Source organism: Salvelinus fontinalis, chromosome 17, assembly GCF_029448725.1.
Source record: "Salvelinus fontinalis isolate EN_2023a chromosome 17, ASM2944872v1, whole genome shotgun sequence".
Classification (NCBI taxonomy): Eukaryota; Metazoa; Chordata; class Actinopteri; order Salmoniformes; family Salmonidae; genus Salvelinus; species Salvelinus fontinalis.
Genome location: NC_074681.1, coordinates 45524768 through 45545550, shown reverse-complemented (window position 1 = coordinate 45545550; position 20783 = coordinate 45524768). Strand labels below are relative to the sequence as shown.

Sequence of the window (20783 nt, the reverse complement as noted above, 5' to 3'; positions counted from 1 at the left end):
AGTGGAGCTGCATAAGTGTTGCTCTCTGCTTTCTGGAAGATTGAGTTATGAAATCAGTGGAATTAGAGTATGATAGCTATAGGGATGGAGAAATCACCTGTCTCCGGATTACATCTTCAAACTAAGGGAAACTGTGGCATGGCATTCCTGACAGGGAGACGCATCCATCATGCATGATGATGTATAAAGGTAAGATAGTCTAGCGTCAGCTAGCTACATTTTCAGATATTACATGTTTTTTATTTTGACAAAGTGGTTTAATTTCAAGCTAAAGTGTACTGTTAGCTAGCTAGCTATCAAACGTTAGCTGGCTGGCTCCCTAGCTAACGTTAAGTGTATGACGTTATTTTTCATATCCCAGAACCGTTTACTTTGCTAGTTACAGCCTAATTTTAGCTAGCTAACGTTGAACCTGGTTGGTTAGTGTTAAGAGAATTATGTTTTCAATGTTCATAAACTGAACTTCAATTAACTACTCAGTCTGCAACCCAGAATTTATAAGATACTGGTTGAAATGAAAACAGACAGAGGCCCAGCCTACAATAGTCAAATGTTTATTCACGAGAACATTCTGAAGTCCACAATACAAAGACATCCATTTTATAGCGGCGCACATACTTCCACACAAACAGTAGATATCATACGCACATACATACACACGAACAGTAGGTATCCTACACACATACTGTATCACTACCCAGTCGACAAAGATTAGGGAGACCGTGAGAAGCACTCCCTGTCCTCCCCCAAGATTAGGGAAACCGTGAGAAGTACTCTCTGCCCTCTCCCAAATCTCTCAGTGGCCCCTAGCCAAGGTCGGCACCGAATTTTGCTCAGACAGTCTGTGTTTAAGATACTATAAAGACATATTGTACAGATATATTGTTTTACCCTAATTCTGACTAAAACTACACACATCATTTATTATAATTTTACTGACTAAAACTACACACATCATTAATAATAATTGTATGATTATATGGTTTCAGGGTGGAATATTCTAATCATTAATTTAAACATATAAATTCCATTAACAGTTAGCTCCCAGCAGATTCATGCAGGGTAGTCATGACATGATTTGGCACTACGTTCATTGTTGTTTAACTAGGTAACGTTAGCTGGCTGGCTCGTTAACTAACGTTACGTGACATGTGTGATCTTACACATTGTTACCTAGCTAGGTTCATTGTTTACCTAGTTAGCTAGCTACATGTCTTACACTAAAGTGGTCTGTCACTAAACGTTGGCAAAAAAGCGTAATGAAATTATTGCCCAGCAGAGCTGGTTAGGCTGTTTTCATGTTATCCAGAGGTAAACAAATCATTGGTCAAGTGTGCGTTCTGAACGCTCCGATAGCGAAACGAGATGGGTGGGGCTAAAGCTTAAGAGGGTGTGAACGATGCTGATTGGGTGTAGACAAAGAGCTCTTCACTAGATACCAAAATATTCAAAGGACATTTTCTAAAAGGTGAGTTCACAAGTTTATCAACTTTCAAAGCAGAATTACTTTCCTATTGTCCTTCAAAAATGCAGTGTATGATCTACCATTTTGTAGCTCTGAGTCTCTACTTTTATCCAATGTAAAAAAACACCACTTCAAATTTTGCTACATAAGACCAAATCCAGGTGGTGAGTCACAAATGTAATCTATACTGAACAAAAATATAAACGCACCATGTAAAGTGTTGGTCCCATTTTTCATGAGCTGAAATAAAAGATCCCAGAAATGTTACACATGCACAAAAAGCTTATTTCTCTCAAATTTTGTGCACACGTTTGTTTACATCCCTGTTAGTGAGCATTTCTCCTTTGCCAAGATAATCCATCCACCTGACAGGTGTGGCATATCAAGAAGCTGATTAAGCAGCGTAATCATTACACAGGTGCACCTTGTGCTGGTGACAATATCAGGCCACTCTAAAATGTGCCGTTTTGTCACCCAACACAATGCTACAGAGGTCTCAAGTTTTGAGGGAGCGTGCGATTGGCATGCTGACTGCAGGAATGTCCACCAGAGCTCTTGCCAGAGAATTAAGGGGTTGTTTTCAAGTTCTCGTGAGATTGTCTCAGATTGATTACATATTCACTCATCGGATGGTTCTATAATCAAACACGTCTCTGCATACAAATACCTTGGTACTTGGAGTGTCAATGATTTATTGTTTAAAAAACATACAAATGAGCTTGTCTCGCTCTAGTCTGTTCTTGATTATGGTGATACTATTTGTCAAAGTGCAGCTGTCTCTACTCTTAAACCCTTGGATGCTGTTTCTCATAGCGCCCTTCGGTTTTATCACAGAGACAGTTTTATTACTCATCACTGTATTCTTTACCAAAAGGTTGTCGGAACCTCTTTGAAGTCACGTAAACCACATCATTACGCTCTTTTTGTTTACAAAGCCCTGCACCACAAACTTCCGCAAACCTACCTTCACTGTTAAGATTTAAAATGACAAGTCATTAAACTCGTTCACAGGGTTGGTTAACTCTGGAGACTGCTTTGGTGTCTACAGTGTTAGGTACGTTAGCCTTTAGTTTTGTTTGGAATAATCTCCAAAATACATTTAGAATAGATGCGTTAGTGTCTCTAGGGCAGTTCAGGCAGTGGAAAGAGGATTTTTATAATGAAGAATATGTTTGTTTTAGTTGACTGTGTTTTGTGTAAATATATGTTTGTCTGTGCAATATGTGTTGTGCTGTATTTTATTTGTTTAATATTGTATTTAATTTTTTATGTTTTTATCAAATTGAATGTGGAGGTAAAAGAGACACTGGTCTGAATGGGGATTCCCTTATCTGGTCTCGGCTGGTCTCGGGAATAAATTACAAGTCCTCATTGTTCGAGACCGAGTCAAGAATGAGTCAAATGTATCCGACACCAAGACAAGACAAAGACACTCAATAATGTGATGTCGAGACCTGATCTCGGTCTCGAGTATTACAACACTGACACCTGATGTTGATTTTACAACAGGTCTTTGTTACTGGCGTCTGAGTTACAGTGATACACTTAAAGGACTCATGCTAGGGAAAATGCCACCCGAGTCGTGTTCATTAGGCAGCAAACTGGGCACTTTGTGTTTCTGACAAAATTGACAATGATGTATTCTAAAGCCAGTCTCACAATTCGCTCGAGGAACAGGAGGGGAAACTTGGAGATTGAGGTTCTCTGTACTTTTACTCATTTTTGTCTCTCTGAGCTGGTTAGTTGTTACTAACAGTTTCCTCCGCATTAGATTCCTGGCATCCATCATGCGATATCACTGTAACATGGAGTTTACTGTCAGCTAATCTGATCAGAGGACTAATATCCAATCACCAGGCCTTGGACATGACATCCAATGCCAATCCAGACATTTGTTGCTTAGTTATCAGGAAAAGGCCCCAAATGTACACTACCGTTTAAAAGTTTGGGGTCACTTAGAAATGTCCTTGTTTTTGAAAGGAAAGCTATTTTTTTGTCCATTAAAATAACATCAAATTGATCAGAAATACAGTGTAGACATTGTTAATGTTGTAAATGACTATTGTAGCTGGAAACGGCTGATTTTTAATTGAGTATCTACATAGGCGTTCAGAGGCCCATTATCAGCAACCATCACTCCTGTGTTCCAATGGCACATTGTGTTAGCTAATCCAAGTTTATCAGTTTAAAAGGCTAATTGATCATTATAAACCCTTTTAGAATTATGTTAGCACAGCTGAAAACTGTTGTATTGATTAAAGCATCAATAAAACTGGCCTTCTTTAGACTAGTTGAGGTATCTGGAGCATCAGCATTTGTGGGTTCGATTACAGGCTCAAAATGGCCAGAAACAAATAACTTTCTTCTGAAACTCATCAGTCTATTCTTGTTCTGAGAAATGAAGGCTATTCCATGCGAGAAATTGCCAAGAAACTGAAGATCTGGTACAACGCTGTGTACTACTCCCTTCACAGAACAGCGCAAACTGGCTGTAACCAAAATAGAACGACAACAACTGAGCAAGAGGGCAAGTACATTAGAGTGTCTAGTTTGAGAAACAGACGCCTCAGCAGTCCTCAACTGGCAGCTTCATTAAATGGTACCCGCAAAACACCAGTCTCAGCGTCAACAGTGAAGAGGCGACTCCGGGATGCTGGCCTTTTAGGCAGAGTTCCTCTGTCCAGTGGCTGTGTTCTTTTGCCCATCATAATCTTTTCTTTTTATTGGCCAGTCTGAGATATGGCTTTTTCTTTGCAACAGACAACAAGTCTGGCAACACAGCAGATTGGCAAACAAAATCACGTGACTAAACTAAACAAAAATAAGAAACTATACTATGGAACAAAGATAAATTACATAAAGAATGACGGTAAAAAAGCTCTGGAGTACCCTAAATGAACTTATTCAGCTCCATCCTTCATTGAGGCTGACGGCTCATTCAAAACAAAACCCTTTGATATTTACAACCACTTTAAAAACTTTTTTGTTCACAAGATTAGCAAATTTAGGCATGGCATGCAAACAAAAAATGCGGAGCCTTCGTATTCATGCATAATGGACCAAATAATGAAAGACAAGCACAGTAGAATTGAATTCTGCAAAGTTAGTGTGGAGAGGTGAAAAATTATTGATATTTATTTATGAGGACAAATCACCCGGAACCGTCAACCTGGATGGTAAATTACTGAGGTTGGTAGTGGAATACATTGCGACTCCTATTTGCCACATCTTCAACCTAAGCCTAGAAGACGGAGTGTGCCCTCAGGCCTGGAGGGAGGCAAAGGTCATTCTGCTGCTCAAAAATAGCAAAGCACCCTTTAATAGTTCAAACAGCAGACCAATCAGCCTGTTAGCAAACTTTTGGAAATGATCACATTAGACCAAATACAATGTTATTTTACAGAAAACAAATCAACATGAGCATGCTTATAGGGAAGGGCATGCAACATGCTCAGCACTGACACAAATGACTGATGATTGGCTGAAAGAAATTGATATCAAGAAGTTACGAGCTGTTTTGTTAGACTTCAGTGCAGCCTTTGATATCGTTGATCATAACATGTTGCTGAAATTGGGGATCCTTAATAAATACAAATACAAATGAATGGACAGTTACCTTGTCACGCCCTGATCTGTTTCACCTGTCTTTGTGATTGTCTCCACCTCCCTCCAGGTGTCGCCCATTTACCACATTATCCCCTGTGGATTTATACTTGTGTTTGGCTGTTGCCAGTTGGTTTTATTTCGTCAAGCCTTACCAGCGTTTTCCCCTCTGTTCCTGTCTATTGATTCTTCCTGTTTTGACTTTTTCTGCCCACCCTGAGCCTGCCTGACGTCCTGTACCTTTGCCCCACTACTCTGGATTATCGACCCCTGCCTGCCTTGACCTGTCGTTTGCCTGCCCCTGTTGTTGCAATAAACATTGTTACTTCAAATTGTTACTTGGGTCTTACCTGAAACGTGATATACAGTGGCTTGTGAAAGTGTTTACCCCCATGGCATTTTTCCTATTTTGTTGCTTTACAACCTGGAATTAAAATTGATTTTTGGGGGGTTTGTATATTTTGATTTACCCAACATGCCGACCACTCTGAAGATGCAACATATTTTTTACTGTAAAACAAACAAGAAATAAGACAAAAAAAACAGAACTTGAGCGTGTATAACTATTCACTCCGCCAAAGTCAATACTTTGTAGAGCAATCTTTTGCAGCAATTACAGCTGCAAGTCTCTCGGGGTATGTCTCTCTAAGCTTGGCACATCTAGCCACTGGGATTTTTGCTCATTCTTCAAGGCAAAACTGCTCCAGCTCCTTCAAGTTGGATGGATTCCGCTGGTGTACAGCAATCATTAAGTCATACCACAGATTCTCAATTGGATTGAGGTCTGGGCGTTCACTAGGCCATTCCAAGACATTTAAATGTTTCCCCTTAAACCACTTGAGTGTTGCTTTAGCAGTATGCTTAGGGTCATTGTCCTGCTGGAGGGTGAACCTCCGTCCCAGTCTGAAATCTCTGGAGGACTGAAACAGGTTTCCCTCAAGAATTTCCCTGTATTTAGCACCATCCATCATTCCTTTAATTCTGGCCAGTTTCCCAGTCCCTGCCGATGGAAAATATTCCCACAGAATGATGCTGCCACCACCATGCTTCACTGTTTGGATGGTGTTCTCGGGGTGATGAGAGGTGTTGGGTTTGCGCCAGACATAGCATTTTTTTCTGATTTATGCCCTCCTTGCCTGGTCCGTGAGTTTTGGTGGGCGGCCCTCTCTTGGCAGGTTTGTTGTGGTGCCATATTCTTTCAATTTTTTAATAATGGATTTAATGGTGCTCCGTGGGAAGTTCAAAGCTTCTGATATTTTTTTATAACCCAACCCTGATCTGTATTTCTCCAAAACTTTGTCCCTGACCTGTTTGGAGAGCTCCTTGGTCTTCATGGTGCCGCTTGTTTGGTGGTGCGCCTTGCTTAGTAGTGTTGCAGACTCTGGGGCCTTGCAGAACAAGTGTATATATACTGAGATAATGTGACAGATCATGTGACACTTAGATTGCACACAGGTAGACTTTATTTAACTAATTATGTGACTTTTGAAGGTAATTGGTTGCACCAGATCTTATTTAGGGGCTTCATAGCAACGGGTGTGAATACATATGCACACACCACTTTTCCGTTTTTTGAATTTTTTGAAACAAGTTATCTTTTTCATTTCACTTCCCCAATTTGGACTGTTTTATGTTTGTCCATTACATGAAGTCCAAATAAAATTCGATTTCAATTATAGGTTGTAATGCAACAAAATAGGAAAAACCCCAAGGGGGATGAATACTTTTGCAAGGCACTGTACCTATCCAATAGAACACAGAGGGGTTTCCTTAATGGAAGCATCTCTAATGCAAATTAATTTGAGTGTAGTTGGACCATTACTGTGTTTACTATTGACTGTCCAATGACCTTGACTAAAGCCTGTGTGTGCATGTACTCTGACGACTCAACAGTAAACACATTGGCTGAAACAGTCAAATAAATAACTGACACCATTAACATAGAGCTCTTGGTAGTTTTAGAACGGGTAACTAGCAATAGGCTGGTGCTAAATATCGCAAACTAAAAGCATAATTTTTGGGACAAATAACTTGCTCAACCGTAAACCTCATCTGGATCTGTTATTAAATAATGTGGCTATTGAGCAAGTTGAAGAGACTAAACTGCTGGGTGTCACCATAGATAGTAAGCTATCATAGTCAAAACTTATAGACTCAATGGTTACTAAAATGGGAAGAGGTCTGTCCATGATCTCTGCTTTCTTTCTTGATATCTCAGTCAACCATATAGGTCCTACAGGATAGAAAGACATACAGTACCAGTCAAAAGTTTGAACACACCTATTCATTCCAGGGTTTTTATTTATTTTTTACTATTTTCTACATTGTAGAATAGTAGTGAAGACAACAAAACTATGAAATTACACATATGGAATCATGTAGTAACCAAAAAAGTGTTAAACAAATCAAAATATATTTTCTATTTGAGATTCTTCAAAGTAGCCACCCTTTGCCTTGATGACAGCTTTGCACACTCTTGGCATTCTCTCAATCAGCTTCATGAGGTAGTCACTTGGAATCCATTTAAATGAACAGGTATGCCTTGGTTAAAAGTTAATTTGGGGAATTTCTTTGTGTTTGAGCCAATCAGGGGTGGTATACAGAATATAGCCCTATTTGGTAAAAGACCAAGTCCATATTATGGCAAGAACAGCTCAAATAAGCAAAGAGAAATGACAATCCATCATTACTTTAAGACATGAAGGTCAGTCAATATGGAAAATGTAAGAACTCTGAAAGTTTCTTCAAGTGCAATCGCAAAAACCATCAAGCGCTATGAAACTGGCTCTCATGAGGACCGCCACAGAAAAGACCCAGATTTACCTCTGCTGCAGAAGATAAGTTCATTAGAGTTACCAGCCTCAGAAATTGCAGCCCAAATAAATGCTTCACAGAGTTCAGGTAACAGACATACAGTGGGGCAAAAAAGTATTTAGTCAGCCACCAATTGTGCAAGTTCTCCCACTTAAAAGGATGAGAGAGGCCTGTAATTTTCATCATAGGTACACTTCAACTATGACAGACAAAATGAGAAAAAAAATCCAGAAAATCACATTGTAGGATTTTTAATGAATTTATTTGCAAATTATGGTGGAAAATAAGTATTTGGTCAATAACAAAAGTTTATCTCAATTCTTTGTTATATACCCTTTGTTGGCAATGACAGAGGTCAAACGTTTTCTGTAAGTCTTCACAAGGTTTTCACATACTGTTGCTGGTATTTTGGCCCATTCCTCCATGCAGATCTCCTCTAGAGCAGTGATGTTTTGGGGCTGTTGCTGGCCAACACGGACTTTCAACTCCCTCCAAAGATTTTCTAAGGGGTTGAGATCTGGAGACTGGCTAGGCCACTCCAGGACCTTGAAATGCTTCTTACGAAGCCACTCCTTCGGTGCCCGGGCGGTGTGTTTGGGATCATTGTCATGCTGAAAGACCCAGCCACGTTTCATCTTCAATGCCCTTGCTGATGGAAGGAGGTTTTCACTCAAAATCTCACAATACATGGCCCCATTCATTCTTTCCTTTACACGAATCAGTCATCCTGGTCCCTTTGCAGAAAAACAGCCCCAAAGCATGATTTTTCCACCCCCATGCTTCACAGTAGGTATGGTGTTCTTTGGATGCAACTCAGCATTCTTTGTCCTCCAAACACGACGAGTTGAGTTTTTACCAAAAAGTTATATTTTGGTTTCATCTGACCATATGACATTCTCCCAATCTTCTTCTGGATCATCCAAATGCTCTCTAGCAAACTTCAGACGGGCCTGGACATGTACTGGCTTAAGCAAGGGGACACGTCTGGCACTACAGGATTTGAGTCCCTGGCGGCGTAGTGTGTTACTGATGGTAGGCTTTGTTACTTTAGTCCCAGCTCTCTGCAGGTCATTCAATAGGTCCTCCCGTGTGGTTCTGGGATTTTTGCTCACCGTTCTTGTGATCATTTTGACCCCACGGGGTGAGATCTTGCGTGGAGCCCCAGATCGAGGGAGATTATCAGTGGTCTTGTATGTCTTCCATTTCCTAATAATTGCTCCCACAGTTGATTTCTTCAAACCAAGCTGCTTACCTATTGCAGATTCAGTCTTCCCAGCCTGGTGCAGGTCTACAATTTTGTTTCTGGTGTCCTTTGACAGCTCTTTGGTCTTGGCCATAGTGGAGTTTGGAGTGTGACTGTTTGAGGTTGTGGACAGGTGTCTTTTATACTGATAACAAGTTCAAACAGGTGCCATTAATACAGGTAACGAGTGGAGGACAGAGGAGCCTCTTAAAGAAGAGGTTACAGGTCCGTGAGAGCCAGAAATCTTGCTTGTTTGTAGGTGACCAAATACTTATTTTCCACCATATTTGCAAATAAATTCATTAAAAATCCTACAATGTGATTTTCTGGATTTTTTTTCTCATTTTGTCTGTCATAGTTGAAGTGTAACTATGATGAAAATTACAGGCCTCTCTCATCTTTTTAAGTGGGAGAACATGCACAATTGGTGGCTGACTAAATACTTTTTTGCCCCACTGTATCTCAACATCAACTGTTCAGAGGAGACTGCGTGAATCAGGCCTTCATGGCTCCATGTGGCTACCACAGCATTCTGCAACGATACGCCATCCCATCTGGTTTGCGCTTAGTGGGACTATCATTTGTTTTTCAACACGAAAATGACCCTACACACCTCCAGGCTGTGTAAGGGTTATTTGACGAAGAAGGAGAGTGGAGTGCTGCATCAGATGACCTGGCCTCCACAATCACCCGACCTCAACCCAATTGAGATGGTTTGGATGAGTTGGACAGATTTCAGAATTCCAACATGTTTATCACTTGTAGCTGATTTGCTGTTTTTTTTTACAGTCTTTTATGCCCAACAATGAAAACAAAAATACTTTTTTTAAATAGTCTAAACTTTGGGGGCCAAATAACTTGCCTGTTGGGGCACCCTGCTATAGGTAGTCTCATATCTTAGTCTTCCCAACCCTGGCAGTCCTTTTAAATGTAGGTTGCGGCTTATCAAAAATTCCAACGGTTGGATATCCCCACTCTTGGCTCATCGCGCTCTAGCGACTCCTTGTGGTGGGCCGGGCGATGCAGGATGACTTCGGTGGTCAGTTGAACAGTGTTTCCTCCGACACATTGGTGCAGCTGGCTCCCGGGTTAAGCGAGCGGGTGTTAAGAAGCACAGTTTGGCGGGTCATGTTTCGAAGGATACATGACTCGATCTTCACCTCTCCCGAGCCCATTGGGGAGTTGCAGCAATAAACCAAGATCGAAATCATGAAATTGTGGAGAAAAATGGGGGTAAAAATACATTTAAATACATTGTTTTAAATTGGCTGTCCCTAACTGCAGAACTAGGCGGTTGTGCATTGGCTATATAAATAAACGGGACAATTTGGCCTGCAGCATCACGTACAGTTGCACAGAGACGCGTTTAGAGACCGAAGACCTCAATTGCAGTGAATGGGAAAAGCCAGATACCATAATAGATACCCATGATGCTTTGCCTTGTTGGTATTCCAGAATCGCCTCATAATGGTGGGCTACTGGGCTCTTGTCTCTATCTCCTGTCTGACATTTAGCTATTGTGTTGGTGTCATCTGCCGCTGTCCGTCAGACAAAGGTGCGTTGTGGGTAATTGTAAAGCGGGCTCCGGGTCTGGCGAGGCTTAGTTGGAGATTAGCCAGGTCAGAATGGCCGCTGACAGCTGGGGGCTGGGATGGAGAGGAGGAGGAAAATAATATTGTTGTCTGTGTGATCAAGCTGGTCTCAAGGCAATTCGTAGGATTTGGTTCCTAAATCTGCACCCTTCATTTAGTATGATATACACTGAGGGGTGGTTTCACAGACACAGATTAAGCCTAATCCTATTCTTAATTGCACTATTAAACTTGACTAACTGAAATGGCATTTCTCAGACATGGTTTAAAATAGTCTCAGATTTGCACTAGTCTAGATTTAAAAAGTCAGATTTCCAGAATGACCATTCAAGTTTTTTAAAACTTTATTTTAGATTTTCAGACATAACAAAATAGTACAACCCCAACCCCTCATTCTCCCACCCACCCATCCATCCATCCATTCATTTCCTCCCTCTCTCCCTCTCTCCCTTCCACCCTCCACTCCCTCCCTCCCTCCAAACCACCCACCCCTACGAAAGAAACAAACAGAAACAAACAGTCATAGAAACAAAAACAATGGAGAAGAAAAAGTTCAATAAAAATTATTTCGCATTTGCCTGATGCATGGTAGCATTCTGGTCTAGGAAAAGTACCCCAAAAATGGCAGTGACTGGGTTGGGGCTAACAGTTGTATTACACATATGTGAGAATGCCTAAAAAATGGAGTCCCAGAGGCCCTCAAAGATTGGCATGACCAAAACATGTGTTCCACAGTCGTTGGACTCTGGTGGCATCTCAAACACTTGGGGTCAACATTTGGGTATATTTTTGCCAATCTGTCATTTGAGTAATGGGGCTGGTGCAAAACCTTCAACTGAATAAACCCATGCCTTATGCAAAATTATGATGTGTAGTGTTACACGGAACCCAAACTGGCTGCGCGTGTGCGCCATCGTGTGCCATTGTGCATACATTTATTTTGTCCCCCCTCACCAAACACGATCACGACACGCAGGTTAAAATATCAAAATAAACTGAACCAATTATATTAATTTGGGGACAGGTCGAAAAGCATGAAACATTTGTGGCAATTTAGCTAGTTAGCTTGCACTTGCAAGCTAATTTGTCCCATTTAGCTAGCTTGCTGTTGCTAGCTAATTTGTCCTGGGATATAAACATTGAGTTGTTATTTTACCTGAAATGTACAAGGTCTTCTACTCCGCCAATTAATCCACACATAAAACCAAATCGTTTCTAGTCATCTCTCTTCCTTCCAGGCTTTTTATTCTCTTGACTTCATATTGCTATTGGCAACTTTCATAAATTAGGTGCATTACCACCACTGACCTTGTTCGTCTTTCAGTCACCCACATGGGTATAACCAATGAGGAGATGGCACGTGGGTACCTGCTTCTATAAACCAATGAGGAGATGGGAGAGGCAGGACTTGCAGCGTGATCTGCTTCAGAAATAGAACTGATTTCTATTTTAGCCCTTGGCAACGCAGACGCTTGTTGGTGCATGCGCGCAAGCGGTGTGGGTGCAATAATTGAATAACATGGATTTCTAAATGTATTTTGCACGCGACGCGAGCGGCGTGGTCAGCCTATTAGGTTCTAATGTTGAGTAAATAACTCACGGACACTAGAGAAGCTGAACTATGTTTAATCGTTTCCAAAGGGTCGATACAGCTGTAATTCAGACACAGACATGGCCTCCCCCCGTGGTGGTATTCATACCCTACTTTGGGTGGGGTCTCCTCCTTATCGCTAAACATTGCATCATTCTTGCTAAGCAGGGAACTAAGTGATATGAGCCTTCAATGGTTTCTCCCCTTATCAGAACTGTCACATGCGATTGTGTTCCGTGCTTCTACACCTGCATTGCTTGCTGTTTGGGGTTTTAGGCTGGGTTTCTGTACAGCACTTCGAGATATTAGCTGATGTACGAAGGGCTATATAAAATAAACTTGATTGATTGTTCCCTGCACCCAAGCTTCATTATGGCACCCCTCATGTCTCTTTTGTAACTAATGTTCCTATACTTCTGAGTATAACAATGTTTGAAGTTTAACCCCGAATCCAACAGTGGATACGCAAAATACTTTGTTGCCATATATCATCGGGTTTCTCGACACCCATGTCTGGCTCCCATGCAGATGTTGTATTTGCAAAGGAAGGTGGATTAATGTTCTGTATTATGTCGTATAATCTGGAGATTGTGCAATTCAGATAAGGGTTAAGATCTAAGCACCTCTCGACTGGACACTTAGTAGGCTCGAGTGGAAATGTGAAGGAGAACACTTTTTGTTATGTTTAACTTATAACCAGAGAATGTCCCAAAACCTTGTAGCATGTCCAAGAGATAGGGTATAGACTCCAAAGGGTTAGAGATGTATAAAATAAGATTATCTGCATATAAGGACACCTTGTGAGTTATGTTGCCCCTTAATATTCCATTAATCCTCTTCTCCACTCGCTGTGCAATAGCAAGAGGCTCAATAGCCATATCAAATAGGAAAGGGGATAAACAACAACCTTGCCTGGCCCCCCTGTGGAGAGGGAAGTAGCTGGAGGTAATATTGTTGGTGCGAACAGAAGCCACTGGGGACGAGTACAAAATCATAATCCAGGAAGGAATGACTAAACCCAAATCTCTCTAGTTCTGTAAATAGATATTCCCACTCAACCCGGTCGAAAGCCTTTTCAGCATCAAGAGAGATGCTCCATTTGTTCGGTGGAAAGATTGTCAAATTCCGATTGGTGTAGCACGCTCTCTTTCTAGAGTTCAGGAGTCGGAGAAGAGGCATATCTGTTGTCCACATCTAGAATGAGTTGATATGGCTCCGATAAGTGTTTGGTGCGCTGTTTGTTGTCATACGCTGTGTATGAAATAATTTGGCACCAGATATGCTTTTAACAACTCCCACACAGTGGAGTGAGACACGTCAGCGGTGCAGTTGATCTGTAAAAAGACATCAATGTGAGTTGATATGTATTTTTTAAAGGGACTACAGGATAGTAGTAGTGGGTCAAGTCACCACGGTAGAGCTCTACCCAGGGCTCTACTGAGAAACAGATGCCTCACAAGTCCTCAACATGGCAGCTTCATTAAATAGTACCCGCAAAACACCAGTCTCAACATCAACAGAGAAGAGGTGACTCGGGGATGCTGGCCTTCTAATACGAAAATCATTCGTATTCTCAGAACCTCAGATAGCCACGGTGGGGCCCAGACAGGAGGAGTATGAACGTACTGTGTCCATCTTCTGATAGTATCTGAAGGGGCACAACACTCAAAACAGGTTTGAACACACAGAGGTCTCCTGAAGAGGAGACCTTACAGTTTATCATAACACAATTGTTTAACCCTTTAAAAAGGTATGAGGCCTTGGTTTAACCCTCTTCATCTCCTAATTTACTACTTCTACTAAAGTGGTCCAAGTAGTCTCTTAAGGTTTGCTCTAGAATCAGCTGTACCTAACATCAACCATTAGGACACAGAACACAATACTGGTTCTGGGGCAGCTCTTACTGCACGTTTTTTTACACCACCAACTACTTTGTAGCAAGGTGCTGTTTATCAGTAGCCCCGCTTACTTCCCTCCCTTATCCAAATAGTTGCTGCCAATCAGCTTTGCCTATATTGATCACAAGACTCTATGCTCAAGGACTTCCAGGTACTAAGATATTGGAGACTTGAGGGGAGCATGTAAAAAAGCCACTAAAATAGCCCACTCCTTGCAGAGTAGTACTTCATAGAATGATAGGAACCTGATAAGGGTTTTTCTTTATGTCTCATTCAAATGGGATCACTAAAATACAATAGTAATTCTATGTTCAGTGAACAAAAATATAAACTCAACATGTAAAAATGTCATAGATTTTACTGAGTTACTGTTCATATAAGGAAATCAGTCGATTGAAATAAATAAATTTATTAGGCCCTAATTTGTGGATTTCCCATGACAGGGAATACACATATGCATCTGTTGGTCACAGATTAAAAATTAAAAATGTTTTAAAGGTAGGGGCATGGATCAGAAAACCAGTCAGTATCTGGTGTGACCACCATTTGCCTCATGCAGTGCGACACATCTCCTTTGCATAGAGTTGATCAGGCTGTTGATTATGGCCGGTGGAATGTTGTCCCACCCCGCTTCAACGGCTGTGCGAAGTTGCTGAATATTGGTGGGAACTGGAACGCGCTGTGGTACACGTCGATCCAGAGCATCCCAAATATGATCAATGGATGACATGTCTGAGTATGCAGGCTATGGAAGAACTGGGACATTTTCACCTTCCAGAATTGTGTACAGACCCTTACGACATGGGGCCGTGCATTATCATGCTGAAACATAAGGTGATGGCGGCTGATGAATGGCACGACAATGGGTCTTAGGATCTCGTCACAGTTTATTCAAATTGCCATCGATAAAATGCAATTGTGTTCGTGTCCAATACGATAACCCCACCGCCACCATGGGGAACTCTGTTCACAACGTTGACATCAGCAAACCGCTCGCCCATACGAAGCCATACACGCTGTCGGCCATCTGCCCTGTACCGTTGAAACCAGGATTAATCCGTGAAGAACACACTTCTCCAGCGTGCCAATGGCCATTGAAGGTGATAATTTGCCCACTGAAGTTGGTTACAATGCTGAACTGCAGTCAGGTTAATATCCTGGTGAGGACGACGAGCATGCAGATGAGCTTCCCTGACACGGTTTCTGACAGTTTGTGCAGAAATTATTTGGTTGTGCACACTCACAGTTTCATCAGCTGTCCGGGTGGCTCGTCTCAGCAGGTGAAGAAGCCTGATGTGGAGGTACTGGACTGGCGTGATTACACGTGGTCTGCGCTTCTGAGGCCGATTGGACATTCTCTAAAATGCTGTTGGCTTATGGTAGAGAAATTAACATTAAATTCTTTGGCAACAGTTCTGGTGGACATTCCTGCAGTCAACATGCCAATTGCTTGCTCCCTCAAAATTTGAGACATCTGTGGCATTGTGTTGTGTGATAAAATTGTATTGTCCCCAGCACAAGGTGCACCTGTACAATGATCATGCTGTTTAATAAGCTTCTTGATATGCCACGCCTGCCAGGTGGATCGATTATCTTGGCAAATGAGAAATGCTCACTAACAGGGATGTAACAAATTTATGCACAACATTTGCGAGAAATAAGCTTTATGTATGGAACATTTCTGGGATCTTTTATTTCAGCTCATGAAACATGGGACCAACACTTTACATGTTGCGTTTATATTTTTGTTCAGTATACTGTGTGTAGTTTTGAATACATAGGGAAAAAGCATACAACACACACACACACACGCACGCACACACATACCCCTCTTAATTTTCCATGACATTTATGAGGTCAATTCCACAAATTAAATTTCCTATCCATGTAAATTCCATCAATTCAATTCAAATTCCATGTCAATGTTGTAATTCAGAGTTAATTAAATTCTTCTCAATGTTAGTTCAATTAAAAAAAAAAAATGTGGATAATTCAATATTATCCCTAACAATTCCACAAATTCCAATTCCCATTCAATTCGTTATGGCTATCGGGCTGATCATGTGAGTGTTCAGACAGCCCAGCTATACTGGAAATACATAACTTCAAGTTGAAATGATTTACAACAAATCCTGAAGTTTATTTTGATACTAAACCCATTATGATATGAATTGAATTGAATTCCAAATATATATATTTTTTTACAATTACAATATGTATTCCAGTTCAATAACCAGAAGATTGTTGCAAATCGAATTTAATTCCACGTAAAATATCCACTTCATGTGTGAATTCAAGAATTTTATTTGAATTTAGGGTTGTGGACAAGTGTGACTCAATTGGTAGAGAACAATGCTTGCAACGCTAGGGTTGTCGATTCAATTCCCATGGGGGACCAATATGAAAACATATGCACTCACTACTGTATGTTGCTCTGGATAATAGTGTCTGCAAAATGATTGGAAGTGATTCCAACCCTGATTGTCATACAACAATTTTTTTTTTTTTTTACTTTCATTTAACTAGACAAGTTAGTTAAGAACAAATTTTGATTTACAATGACGGCCTACCAAGAGGCAAAAGGCCTACTGTTGGGTGGACGGGGGCTGTAATAAATGTTTAAATGTAGGACTAAAACGCACATTAATTTACATTCTATGAGTATTATGTATCTTTCATAGATATCAGTTGAAAAAATGATAAATATTACTGTTTTGGGTTCATGGCTGCTGGCATGCTGGTGTGTTGAGGAACGCTGTCGTTTTGAAGTCAGAGCAGCTGTCAAAATGACGACACAGGCCAGAGATTACTTAACCCTGATCCATGGGCTGCACGTGCCGAGGAAATAGACCAAAAATACCTCCACTCCCAGAAACACCCACGCTTTCACAGCTTGACCTTAGACAAACACAAACAAGCATTTCTTTGTTAGTCTACACCTGTTTTTTTACGAAGCATGTGACAAATAACATTTGATTTGATGTTTTTTAATGGTCCTATATACATCACTTTCTCTGCACACACACACATTTTTGAAATCACCCATTGAATAGTGTTTACGCAACATTTCTCAACACCTATTTTTGTCAGTCTTTGTGTGTATACACAACATTTCAAATCCCCCATTTACGTCAACAATTCAAATCTTCAACTCAAATCAACATGTAAAACTGGATCTGAGTCATAACGAGAAGTTATCTATAGCGAGCTATTGCTGTCAAGGAATATGACTTGGATGTGTTATATTATGTGTTTGAATCACAACACCTGTTACGCTTCGTGCTTGGACCATAAATCTGCTTTGAGATAGGACACACGTGTTGTTTGTTCCCACGACAACCGTGATGTTTGTGGGGTTGTGAAATCTGATATGGTGTGTGTGTGTGTGTGTGTGTGTGTGTGTGTGTGTGTGTGTGTGTGTGTGTGTGTGTGTGTGTGTGTGTGTGTGTGTGTGTGTGTGTGTGTGTGTGTGTGTGTGTGTGTGTGTGTGCGTGCGTGCGTGCGTGCGTGCGTGCGTGCGTGCGTGCGTGCGTGTGTGTGTGCGTGCGTGACAGAGAGAGAGAGAGAGAGAAACAGAGAGAGTTTGTTTAATTCTGTGTTACAGGAACTTATCCTAAGACAGCAGTTACTTTGAACTCTACAAGCAGCCTGTCAGGTCAGAAGACTAGCAGGGGGTGTGCTTCTGAAGGAAACCTGTCATTGGACCAAAAATACTAGTCATGAGTGTTTCGTCACAGTCAAATGATTTGCATAAGTCATTTGGATAAAAAAATCTATAATAAATTGTTGATGTTCTTAAAGTGCTTTGGATGAAACTATAAATGTTTTCTGTTACCATGTTTGTCTAATATGTTTTATTTCGTAGTTAAAACATGGTGAAATGTAGCATAAATTGTGGCATAAATACAATACAACACAATCAGGGTTGGGTAGGTTACTATATAAATGTAATCCATTAACAGTTACTAGTTACCTGTCCGAAATTGTAATCAGTAATGTAACTTTTGAATTACCCAAACTCAGTAAAGTGATCTGATTACGTTCAGTTACTTTTAGATTACCTCCACCTTTAAGCGGCATTAGAAGAAGACAAACATTTATATGACCAATAGAATGACATCTATTTTCACAACATTCACAACTAACAAATTGAGCTCAGGTGCATCCTGCTTCCATTGATCATCCTTGAGATGTTTCTACAACTTGATTGGAGTTCACTTGTGGTAAATTCAATTGATTGGACATGATTTTGAAAGGCACACACCTGTCTATATAAGGTCCCTCTGTTGACAGTGCATGTCAGAGCAAAAACCAATCCATGACGTCGAGAGGAATACAGGATTGTGTCGAGGCACAGATCTGGAGAAGGGTACCAAAACGTTTCTGCAGCGTTGAAAAGTTCCCAAGAACACAGTGGCCTCCATCGTTCTTAAATGGTTTGGAACCAACTAGACTCTTCCTAGAGCTGGCCCCCCGGCCAAACTGAGCAATCGGGGGAGAAAGGCCTTGGTCAGGGAGGTGCACTTATTGATATAAAAAATTCACATGTTAAAACAGCTTTCCATTTTAGCGTTTATTCAAGTTGGATAATCTTTGGATGCCGACAGCAGTCACACCATTTGAAGACATTGCTTGGACTGTGGCCTACAAAAGCCAATTCATGCTCTTTTCTGTTTTTCCGTGATCAATCAAACGCACTTGGGTGTGTCATAAAAGTGCTCTCTGACTTGTGGTCAGACTAGCTCAGGCAGAACAAACTTAAACCTTTTTTCAATGCTGATTTGAATGTCATTGGGAAAACAGAAAGGTGTCAACCATTTTTTCGCAAACATCCTTTCTGAATTTAAAAGAAATCCTAGAAGTAATCTAGTTGTTCAAAAGTATCTGTAATCTGATTACAACATTTTTGCTAGTAACGTACCTGATTACAGTTAGTCACAGAACTCAGCCCCAGCAGTGCTCCTCAACTTAAAATATCCTTAACATTATAAAAAACGCCAAAACTACCAAAACAATCATTATCGTGTTTGCATAACTTTGCAACATAATGTTTACTCCGCTACGGCTAAATAAAGACTGTAACTGAACTGTTGTTAGCAGGGGAGAGCTAGCATTTGCGCAACCTCTGAGCAGTTTACACCGGATATGGCGTCAACATGCGACAAAGACAACAATGACGTGTGCTTGCTTTCTACTTCTGAAACAGATACATCCCCCCTCCCACATACACACACACTCACAAACACACACACACACACACACACACACACACACACTCAAAGATATCTGATAAACAGATTGTGCCCCCAACTTTACAGAGGGGAGCAGTGACACTGACATAGGGGGGCAGCTCCCACCCTGTCACTGGTGTATTCGTACCCCACCCACCCACCACCTTGCCCCAACCTCTCTGTCCTCTTGATAGTTGCCTGGTGAAATGCTGTGTGACCTGTGTTATTTTTAGATGGGCCTGGTTGAAATAGTCAAGCTCAGGCTTCATTGAAGATAAACACTAGCTGGTCTCGCGCTGAATGGCACGTCAACTGTGTCTTGACTTGACCTGAACGATTTGTAGAGCTTTGCTGTGACAGACAAGTACTTATATCCAAAACCACATCTTCTCCGGACTACCTTAATATCGTGACAGAACCAAACTAGAGCTCCTAAGATGTCTCCGGAAGACCGTGGGGCAGGAATGAGGTACACGAGTATGTCTGTTTGTTTTGACATCTTTTGAGTGTGTAATAAGAGAAAGTGAGAGACACTGACAGTCTACCAAACGGTTTAAAGGAGTTTTGAATGCGGTTACAGTTTTCTGTTCATGGTGCCTTAAGAAAGTATTCACGCCACTTGACTTATTCCACATATTGTTGTGCTATTACTACTTTCTGAAGGCACTGTGTGTCAGTGATTTAAAAAACAGTCTTCTAGATACGGTGCTACACTCCTCATGTCACGTAATTGGTTGTGATTATATTGTGTGGCATGCCTTAAGATTATGGTATCCATATTGCTAAGAGTTAGAGGTCTACAATTCACTCTAGTTTTCTCAACTCAAAACCCAACATGGCTAGGCAAATAAACTTGGATTCAAATACACTTAAGCTCTGTAACAGAAAGAATACAGTCTGTATTCACTTGGAAAGGTGTCAACATCGTTGCATAAAATGTCACGATATCAGTGATATCAACAGAGCCACATGGGTGCCGTGTGGCTCAGTTGGTAGCGCATGGCACTTGCAGCGCCAGGGTTGTGGGTTTGATTCCCATGGGGGACCAGTATTAAATATTACAAAAATGTATGCACTCACTACTCTAAGTCGCTCTGGATAAGAGCGCTTGTTAAAAGACTCAAATGTTAATTTGGGCTTGGGCTCTATCTGGTTTAGACGTGCATGATGGCTCTTTTGAAATGGAGGTTTAAGTGAACTGGTCAAGACTTTGCCTTAGGGTTTTGAATAGCAGCCAATATAATTTATCAAGTTGACAACAAATCCCCACAAAGTTCTTGCGGAGGGGCTTTGGCATAAAGATATATGTTGTATCTGGAGTGTTGCGTCTGGAGTTTTCTCTTGTA

At 41.1% G+C, this 20783-nt stretch overlaps 1 protein-coding gene across 2 annotated transcripts in view; it reads left to right on the top strand.

The window, feature by feature from the left end:
- retreg1 (reticulophagy regulator 1) overlaps nt 1-20783 on the top strand; it is a 67508-nt gene that overhangs the window by 12552 nt on the left and 34173 nt on the right. The window contains exon 1 of one of the 2 annotated variants that reach the window (XM_055867585.1): nt 19646-19906. The exons of the other annotated variant lie outside the window; for it this stretch is intronic. Within the exon in view, the coding sequence (XP_055723560.1) occupies nt 19875-19906 (32 nt within the window). The 5' untranslated portion in view covers nt 19646-19874. Of the gene's footprint in view, nt 1-19645; nt 19907-20783 lie in introns of those variants that run through there. 2 annotated transcript variants of the gene reach the window in all.